Source organism: Mastomys coucha, unplaced genomic scaffold (genome assembly GCF_008632895.1).
Source record: "Mastomys coucha isolate ucsf_1 unplaced genomic scaffold, UCSF_Mcou_1 pScaffold4, whole genome shotgun sequence".
NCBI classification, from domain to species: Eukaryota; Metazoa; Chordata; class Mammalia; order Rodentia; family Muridae; genus Mastomys; species Mastomys coucha.
This window is the reverse complement of record NW_022196910.1, coordinates 988,104-998,232: the sequence shown is the minus strand read 5'-3', so window position 1 is coordinate 998,232 and position 10,129 is coordinate 988,104. Positions and strand designations below refer to the sequence as shown.

The window sequence follows — 10,129 nt, the reverse complement described above, 5'->3', positions numbered from 1 at the left end:
CTGGTCTGCAGCAAACGCGTCTCCACGTTATTGGCGTTTAGCCTCGTTTGCGCTAGCCAATCATATCAGAGCAACGAAGTATCCGCCCCAATAATGTGCTCAGCAAGAGCTGTATTGAGCGTTCCTGTGAGTCCTTGTTCAGCCGGCCAATGAGCGCTGAAGTGTCGCCTACCCTTGGGTGATGACGTCGCTAGTCAAAGTCCGCTTCCGCCGATAGGTCGGATGGTAGCCAATGAGCGTGGGCATTCAGTTTCCGGCTAGAGTCGTGATCCAATGAGCTCTGGTTTGCGGGGGCGTGTCGCCGCGCCGTCCGCGCATGCGTAGATGCTTCAGGATTTGTGCTGGAGGCTCTCGCGGGGGCCTCTCTGGACCCGGGCGGGGACTCGAGGGCTGAGGACGGTAGGAATGGGCCGGGGTCGGGACGATGTGTCGGGACCGAAGGAACACGCGACGAGGGCGGGAGCGAGGGGAGGGGACCCAAGAGGGCCATGGCTGTCTCGGGACACTCCAACCTGAAGGGGTGGACCTCTAGGAACGGCATAACTGTTGCGCATGCGTCAGGTTTCCTGTGCCACCCTTAAGTTCCGGGGTGCAGGTGGGCGTGATTGACAGATGAGGAAGCTAGCTAGGAATTTCAAGAGCCGGACGCTATGGGTTGAGAGTTGAGAACCCCTCGCTGACTTGGAACTCTGCTTAATCTTCCTGCCTCAGCCTCCTGAGTGCTAGGGTAAAGGGCACATGACACTATATTCTGTGTTTTATAGTTTTGTGTGTGTCTTCTCGAGAGATGTTGTTCTGCTTCTTTTAGTTATATCTATGCTTGTTTCTGAGAGGGGTGTCGTAGTGCCTACAGGAACCTCAGGTGCCTGAAGAGGTCACCAGGCGAGTTAGAAGTACCAGTGAGCCAACTAACATGGGCGCTGGGAAGCAAACTCTAGTACTGTGCAAGAACAGCACCCACTCTTACCATCTCTCCAGTCACTTGAGTTAGTCTCAAGGAGCCCAGGCTGGCTTCTTACTCACCCAGTATTTGGAGATGCCCTTGAACTCCTATCCTTACAGCCTTCCACTCTCCAGTGTCAGGTTTGCTCTGCCATGACCAAATTGTGGGTAGGGGCTTTAGATGACCAAACAAAGTCTGGGGTAGGGGCATTGGATTACGTATGCTGGGGGAACCTCTTGGACGAAGTTGGATCCGTGACAAACATTTCCTCTTTTCTGTCCCTCCAGCTCCCCTGTCCCAGAGTCCTGCAGAAGGCCAGCTGCCATGTCCACATTCAGGCAGGAGGATGTTGAGGACCATTATGAGATGGGAGAGGAGCTTGGCAGGTGAGTGGTGTGGATGGTGGGTGCCCTTCCTTTCCTCTGTGTCCTGATGCCACCACTCTGGGCTTCAGATTCCCAGATGACAGTGGACCTGAGTTCCTTTTCTCCCGTGTCCTCTGTGAGACGTGGAGACTTCTAGCTGCTGTCCCTGAGCCAGGGATAGCACCTGAGAGCATTACCTGCGGTGGGGTTGTTCCGAGTGTGTTTTTTCCTTTTCCCCTGTGAGACAGAGTCTTACTATGTATGCCTGGCTGGTCTGTAACTTGCTAATCACAGAGATTCTCCTGTTTCTGCTACCCAAGTGCTGGAGGTAAAGGATTGCACCACTACCCTGGCCTTGGTTGAAATTTTTCATTAATATTAATTAATTTTTGATGCGGGGTATCATGTACCCCAGATTGGCCTTGAATTTCTTTTATGTAATTATTATATTTTGTGCGTATGTGTCTTTTGAAAAAAAGATTTATTTATTTGTTATATGTAAGTACACTGTAGCTGTCTTCAGACACACCAGAAGAAGGCGTCAGATCTCATTATGGGTGGTTGTGAGCCACCATGTGTTTGGTGGGATTTGAACTCAGGATTTGAGGAGCAGTTGGTGCTCTTACCCGATGAGCCGTCTTTCCAGCCCCCGTGCATATGTGTCTTAATTACAGCATAACTTCCTGGATTCTGCGCTGCTCTTCTCTCCCATGCGAGCGAGTTCCAGGGACTGAACTCAGTATCCTGGGCAGCCCTGGGCGATGAGTCCCACCACACTGCACAGCCTGTCTTAGGACTTGTTTAGTTCTATACATGTATACTTTTACGCTGGCCTCTCCCCAGTGCTTGAACGGTTCAGGAGACCATTTTCTGTTTGGTGTTTCTTGAGAAAGCCAGATTCTCTTTCAAGGCTAGCTCTCATGCCTTTCCAAGTTTTGGAGCCCCCTTCTTCCCCCTCCCAGCTCCTCATGCCAGGCCCTTCCTCCTTCTAAGGGGCTTCAGACCTTATTTGGCCAGCCTTCTGGGAACATCAAGGCCCGCCCTATGATGTCACCCCCATGGAACGTAAATAAACCTTCCCAGTATAAGGCAGGCCAGGGAGCGTCTTCCTGCCTAGGGATCCTGAACCACTTCCTTCTGGACTTTCCCACTCCAGCCCCCACCCCCGAAACCCTCCCAGCTAAACCCTGGGGGACCTAATGGGAACAGCTCTGGCAGACTCCCAAGCAGATGTACTATCTTTTCACAGCTCAGGCTGTGGGTGTCCCTGTCAGAAGTGCATAAAGAGCCATGTGTGCTGGTCACAGGTATGATGAGCCTGCTGCTAGGGAAGTGGGGACATCCCATGCCAGGGATGAGACCCAGACTGAAAAATAAGATGGGAGACTGGAGAGACAGCTCAGTGATTACCACACCAGCTGCTCTTGCAGAAGACCCAGGTTCGATTCCCAGCACCCACAGGGAGGCTCAAACCACCTGTGACTCCAGCTCCAAGAATCTTGACACACCTGCTGGTCTCTGTGGATAAAACTTGTAAAGACACAAAGAGAAACACAGAAGCCTTCTCACATACCACACACCAATAGGAAAGTATAGACAATTTTTTCCCAAAAGGAAAGTATAGACAATTTAGCCCTTATGTAGTCACACTCTGAGTACCTCACAGGCGTTGATGCTTGTCTTGCAAATGAGGATGTATTTGTGTGTAACCCACGAATGCCATCCTGTGTAATTTACATAAATTATTTATGGTGTTGGGGTGGGTGACCCAGGCCCCAGGCCTGCCACACTGTACACTTGCTGTCTGGATTTCTGTGTTTTTATTTTTTAATTTCTATAAAAGATTGATTTATTATGTATACAGTGTTCTACTGCACATATGCTTGTGTACCAGAAGAGGGCTCCAGCTCTCATCACAAATGGTTATGAACCAACAAGAGCAGTCAGTGCTCTTAACCGCTGAGCCACCTCTCCAGCCCTACTGTTAGTTAATTAATTTAGTTAGTTAGTTAGTTTTGGTTTTTCCAAATAGGGTTTCTCTGTGTAGCCCTGGCTATCCTGGAACTCACTCTGTAGACCAGGCTGGCCTCGAATTCAGAAATCCACCTGCCTTTGCCTCCCAAGAGTTGGGATTAAAGGTGTGCACCATCACTGCCCAGCTATTTGTTAATTTTATTTTTTTAAAGATTTATTTATTTATTATATGTAAGTACATTGTAGTTGTCTTCAGACACATGAGAAGATGGCTTCCGATCACATTACAGATGGTTGTGAGCCACCATGTGGTTGCTGGGATTTGAACTCAGGACCTCTGGAAGAACAGTCAGTGCTCTTAACCCCTGAGCCATCTCTCCAGGCCTTGTTAATGTTTAAGAGACATTTATTGTGTGTGTGTGTGTGCATAGCAGCCACAGCATTTGTGTAGAGGTCAGAGGGTGGCTTGCGGTTCCCAGGTGCACAAGCAGGTGAAGTCAGGCCTGCTGTCCCGTGTCTGTCAGTCCTCACCTGCTCCAAAGTCCTTGTTCTTAATAAGCCAGATAAGCAGGCATGGTGGGCATGCCTATTGTCCCATTAGTGAGTAGGTAGATGCAGGAGGAACAGGAGTTCAGGGTTATCCTCAGCTACACAGGGAATTCAAGGCCAGCCTGGACTACATGAGACTCTATCTGAAGAACAAATCTGATGATAGCTCAGGGTAAAGTATTCACCCTACAACTGGAAAACTCTTAGCTTCTGTCCCAGCAACAGAGTCCAAGATACACCCATGGGTCCTGCGGTGAGGAGAGGCCTTGGTTGCTCCAGCAGAGTGAGCTAACAGTGAAGATGACGGCGAGCAGCTGAGGGGCTGCACCATGCCTACCGCGGCTCCACCTTTCCCTTGCCCTCAGCTTTGTCAGCTGTGCCCACCCTTGAGTAGCCTTGAATGTGCCCCTGGGATCCACAAGCCACCCTCTGATCTCCACACAAGTGCTGAGGCTGCTAAACACACACATACATCATTCCTGGTAGAGGCAGGCAAACAGGCAGGATGGACACGGTCCCAGCACGAGTGTGGGCTGACGCAGGCTGGCATCGGTCATCGTGCTGGAAGGTGAGGTGTGCTCTCCTCTGGGTTCTTGGTGCTCATGTGGGCTTTGAGCTGAGTCCTTGAGCTGCGTGCAAGTGTGGGACGCTTACCCTAGCACTGGAGCGTCGTAGGCCAGAGCCAGGTACTGGGCACTTGGAGGCACCTGCCTGCCTATGGTGAAGCTCCAGCTTTGTGCCGCTGCATGTAGTGGTGGCTGAACACTGTTCTTGGCTGAGGTGGGATGAGGGTGCAGTTGCCTCACAGAGCCATTGCTTGCATGCATTTCAGCCAGGTTAGCACCCATTGAAGGAGTTCATGTCACTCCAGCCTCTCCATGACCCCCACCTCCCCAAAAGGTGTCAGTCTGGTGTCAGGGTGGTGACTCTCTGCGGGTATGTTGCTGTATCTGTTGAGGGGACCTGAGGAGTGAGCCATTGGGTTGCTTGAGTCCTGCGACTGTCCTGCTCCCTTCCACCAACTCCATCCTAGTACCTTTGATGGTTGGATAGACACAGGTCAGGGTGCAGGACAGTGCCTACAGGGGCTGCCCAGGCCTCTTTCCCCCAGGTGCACTTGGTCCACCCACTGTGGATGACTGCACACCACCAAATCCTCTCTTCAGATATGCAGGTTTTCAGGAATCGCCACATGGATTCTTTTGTTTGTTTTTGTTTTGTTATTGTTTTGAGAAAGGTTGTTTTGTAGCACTGGTTGTGCTGGACCTTGATGTGTAGACCAGGCTGGCCTTGAACTCATAGAGATCCTCCTGCCTGTGAATATATACACATAAGCCAGGCATGGTGGTCAGTTCTCTCTTCCCAATCTGTGTTGCTGCTTTCACCCACTGAGTCGTCTTACCAGCTCCGTGTTGTATGAGGCAGCGTCTCATGTAGTCCAGGTTAGCTTCCAACTCACCATGTAGCCAAGGATGACTTGATCCTCCTACCTCCGTCTCCCTAGTACTAGGATGATAGGCATGATCTGTTCCCTAAAACATTTATTTGTTTGTTTACTTATTTATTTATTTTTAAGGATTTACTTATGTATACAGTATTCCGCCTTCATGTATGCCTACATCCTAGAAGAGGGCATCAGATCCCAGTTAGGAGCCACCATGTGGTTGCTGGGGATTGAACTCAGGGCCTCTGGAAGAGCAGCTAGTGCTCTTAACCTCTGAGCCATCTCTCCAGCCCAAACATTTGTTCTTTGAGGTTCTGGAAAAACTTGCTGCTGTCCCAGCTGCTGTGAGAACATGGGCTCAGAAGCTGAGGCCAGCTGGCCGTCTTGGCCAGACTCTGTCTCATTATAAAAACAAAGAAGCAACAGTCAAAGGTAATTTGTTAAAAACAAAACAGGTGTGAGGAGACTGAGGCTAGGGGTCATGAAATTCAAGGCTAACCTAGGTTATGTGGTAAGGTTTGGCTATTTAGACAGAGAAATCTTGTAGCTTAAACTGGTGGTGGTGCAGCTCTGTGCCTGAGCGGGGTTGAATCACCAACTTACCCCACATAGGGAGCCAATGGCAGACCAAGGCAAGATACCACCAAAGTCCAGTGGTGAATTTTAGGAGGAGAAATGACTCAGACAGCCAAGGCCCGCCCCAGCATGGGTGACAGCTCAGAATCCTGGGACCCTGGGTAAACTGCACATTCTGTGGGCAACTCCACCATGGGTACCCTCCTCTTGCTCGATTCCCTGATCCTCTCCCAGGCAGCCTGGCTGGTCTGAGTCAGTCAGAATCCTTACTGCTTATGTGTTTGGGGGTTTTGTATATATTTTTTTTCCCCCGAGACAGGGTTTCTCTGTATAGCCCTGGCTGTCCCGGAACTCACTCTGTAGACCAGGCTAGCCTCGAACTCAGAAACTCGCCTGCCTGTGCCTTATATTAGGAGGGGGGCAGTACATCTGGTCAGCTTCAGGGACTTCCTGAAACTGCCAAGATGTTTGCTGTTTTCAAGAGCTTTGCTCTGCAGGGTAGGTTTTCATTTTAGAAGATGGGACTACACGGCTCTGGGCATGAATTGAGATTCTCCTGCCTCTGCTCCTGTATTAAAAGTGTGGTCACCACACCTGACTGAGGGATACCATTTTTGTCACTTCGTTTTTTTGGAGACTGGGTGTCTCACCAAGACTGCTGGACTCCCTGGTCAGGGATCTCCTTCTCTCCCCCAGCACTGGAGTTAACCACACCTGACTTTTCTTGGGTCACCGGTCAGCGTTCTTCCCCCAAAACGGCCCCCCAAGTGTCAATCATTTGACTCTTCGGGCAGGTCTGCTGTTGTGGGAAACCTGAGGGACAAACGCACAGGGGCTCGGGTAGAGTCTGCTTTCCTGTGGGTCTGCGGTGCTTAGCTGTCTCCTCCCCTGCAGTGGCCAGTTCGCCATCGTACGCAAGTGCCAACAGAAGGGCACGGGCATGGAATACGCGGCCAAGTTCATTAAGAAGCGGCGCCTGCCATCCAGTCGGCGCGGTGTGAGCAGGGAGGAGATCGAGCGCGAGGTGAGCATCCTGCGTGAGATCCGCCACCCCAACATCATCACACTGCATGATGTGTTCGAGAACAAGACAGATGTGGTGCTGATCCTGGAGCTGGTGTCCGGTGGCGAGCTGTTCGACTTCCTGGCGGAGAAGGAGTCGCTGACAGAGGATGAGGCCACGCAGTTCCTCAAGCAGATCCTGGACGGTGTCCACTACCTGCACTCCAAGCGCATCGCACACTTTGACCTGAAGGTGGCGTGCGTTTGTGTGCATGAGTGCGCGGGGAGGGAGGGGCAGGGGTAACCAAGAGTCACCCCCACCCATGCCATCCCGCAGCCCGAGAACATCATGCTGCTGGACAAGCATGCAGCCAACCCACGCATTAAGCTCATCGACTTTGGCATCGCGCACAGGATCGAGGCCGGCAGCGAGTTCAAAAACATCTTTGGCACACCTGAGTTCGTCGGTGAGGGGCAGGTGTGGGCACTGCCCAGTAGGGTAGATCCTGCACAGCCTCAGCCTGACCTGCCTCAACAATCCTGTCTCCCACAGCCCCCGAGATTGTCAACTATGAGCCACTTGGCTTGGAGGCTGACATGTGGTGAGTGGGGTTGGCGGAGGCCCAGGGCTGCTCCGTTCTCTCCATATTCCCCGTGCTCCCCTATTCTCCCCTAACTATTCCCAACCCATAGGCCTTAGCAGCATGGAAGGGCTGAGGCCCCCTACTCAGACCCCAACCTATCAGGCTCCATGGGCTCTGCTCTGTCACACAGGACCCAGGGGCTTACTGCCGCCAGAGAGGGTCCTGAGGTTCTGCGGCCCTGGCTTTAGCCCAAGTACTCAGGCGACCCTGTGATACACACTGACCACACTCTGTAGAGTGGGACCCTATACTCTGGGTGAGGAGCTGCCACAGCCACTCTGACCGGTTTTTTCTGCCCCTCTATAGGAGCATCGGCGTCATCACCTACATCCTGTGAGTACCTGCTACGCTCCTAGCTCCGTCCTGTGGGTTCTAGGCCCCACCCCTGACCACGACCTCACTGAGGGATTCTGGGCTGTGGCTTATTTCCAGCTCCTCAATAAGGATTGTTGACCCTGTTCTAGGGGTTGCCCACCCCCTTCTCTGGAGTTATTTCCCTTCTCAGAGGGCCACTGTGCTTTTAGTCAGGAATATGGGGAGATGTCCCACTTTGGCCTTCTATTGTGATAAGACCAAATCCACCTTGGGGAGGAAAGGGTTTGGTCATTCCCATGCCAGTCACACGCTGGAGGAAGTCAGGGCTGAAGCGAGAGCAGAGGCAGGAATTATGGAGGGACACTGCTTACTAGCCCGCGGTTTTCACGGGAGTGCTTGTGCTCTAGGCTGGCATTGCACACAGTGGCCACAGCCCATTCACATCAATCATCAGTCATGAACACCCCACAGGCCTATGAAGCAGGCAGACTCTCACTTGAGGTCCCTATTCCCAGATAACCTGTGTCGGGTTGGTATGAGGTGTCAGCCCCCATCAGCTGACCCCCGCCCTGACTTGCCATGCACCCTGTCTCCTTGCAGCCTGAGTGGGGCATCGCCATTCCTGGGGGAGACCAAGCAAGAGACACTGACAAACATCTCGGCAGTGAACTATGACTTTGATGAGGAGTACTTCAGCAGCACCAGCGAGCTGGCCAAGGACTTCATCCGCAGGCTGCTGGTCAAAGACCCCAAGTAGGCAGCCCATGGAGGCAGCCTTAGCGGCTGGCCACACCAGTTTTATCTTTTGGGTCTTTTTTGTTGAATTTTTGAGGCAGGGTCTTCTGTAGCCCGGGCTGCCTCGGCCTCCTGGGTGCTGAGTGCCTGGTTCACTACCAGTCTTTACACCCTCCATGGCCAGCTGAGCCAGGACCTTGGGGCACAAATGGACCACAAATCTTAAAACCCTACACAAGTAACCACGGCTCTTAGAACCTCACCGGGGTGGTGGAGTAAGTCTGCTCCTGGGGCGGGGCGGCAGGGGTTTTACGGGTAATAGGGCTGCAACTTGTCTGGCTTCTCCATACACTGGGATAGGACACTTTGTGGAAGACTGGGGTCATAGTGGGGTCACCTGGCATGTGTTGCCCTGGTGGGAGTCATGCGGGGTTCCTTGGGTGGAGTCACCAGAGAGCTGACCCACCCCATCCCGCAGGAGGAGGATGACCATCGCACAGAGCCTGGAGCATTCCTGGATCAAGGTGAGGCCTCTGGACCCGGGGCTCGAGCTGGTGGGCGGGTGGGCTGTCCGCTTGGTCTCCCTGCCGCAGCTCTGCTCCTCACAGGTGCGCAGGCGCGAGGACGGCGCCCGGAAGCCCGAGCGACGGCGGCTGCGCGCAGCGCGCCTACGCGAGTACAGCCTCAAGTCGCACTCCAGCATGCCGCGCAACACGAGCTACGCCAGCTTCGAGCGTTTCTCGCGCGTGCTGGAGGATGTGGCGGCGGCAGAGCAGGGGCTGCGAGAGCTGCAGCGAGGCCGGCGCCAGTGCCGGGAGCGTGTGTGCGCGCTGCGCGCGGCTGCGGAGCAGCGAGAGGCGCGCTGCCGCGACGGGAGCGTGGGGCTAGGCCGCGACCTGCGGCGCCTGCGCACGGAGCTGGGGCGCACCGAGGCTCTGCGCACGCGCGCGCAGGAGGAGGCGCGGGCGGCGCTGTTGGGCGCCGGGGGCCTGAAGCGTCGCATGTGTCGCCTGGAGAACCGCTACGACGCGCTAGCCGCGCAGGTGGCCGCCGAGGTGCAGTTCGTGCGCGACCTGGTGCGCGCGCTGGAGCAGGAGCGGCTGCAGGCTGAGTGCGGCGTGCGCTAGACTGCAGCACCCTCAGACCTCCGGCCCACCCCCAGAATAAAGCTGCTTTTCCACGCACTGCCGAGTGTTTCCCACACCCTGCAGGGAGGGCGGGAGCGAGCAGCCCCACAATAGGTGCTCTCCTACGCCACCGAGGGGCTCCTTGGAGGTTATGGCTGTGCCACACCACACATCAAGGGTGGTGCCACTCAACAGTTCACATAGAAATGTGCGAGGTTGAACTGGTAAAACTGAAGCTCAGTGGGGACCCGCAGTATCGCGCAGCTCCGCAAAGGACACACGGCGGGGATGGGGAGACGAGGAGGACAGTTGAACGATGTGCACCTGTCATCCCCCCTCGTGGGGGTCGAGGCCGTTTTGACATCATCCTGCCTCAGGAAAAGTCAGAGCCAAATCTGCTCTCCCTGGGGCTCTGGGTCGCTTTTGTATAGCGGGCAGTAACGGGCTGCTGCGTT

The 10,129-nt window shown here is 54.0% G+C and overlaps 1 protein-coding gene across 2 annotated transcripts; it reads left to right on the top strand.

Moving 5' to 3' along the window:
* The first annotated feature begins 290 nt into the window (after positions 1–290).
* Dapk3 (death associated protein kinase 3) lies at positions 291–9,731 on the top strand. Of its 2 annotated transcripts, none has more exons than XM_031349828.1 (9): positions 291–399; positions 1,231–1,329; positions 6,746–7,106; positions 7,191–7,320; positions 7,407–7,455; positions 7,804–7,830; positions 8,413–8,565; positions 9,026–9,071; positions 9,156–9,731. In XM_031349828.1, exons 2-9 carry the CDS (start codon positions 1,268–1,270, stop codon positions 9,672–9,674), a joined length of 1,347 nt encoding a protein of 448 aa, XP_031205688.1. In that variant the 5' UTR covers positions 291–399; positions 1,231–1,267; the 3' UTR covers positions 9,675–9,731. The 2 variants fall into 2 exon arrangements, with proteins under 2 accessions (XP_031205688.1, XP_031205689.1); XM_031349829.1 differs by lacking the exon at positions 291–399 and adding an exon at positions 556–727.
* The last annotated feature ends 398 nt before the right edge of the window (positions 9,732–10,129 follow it).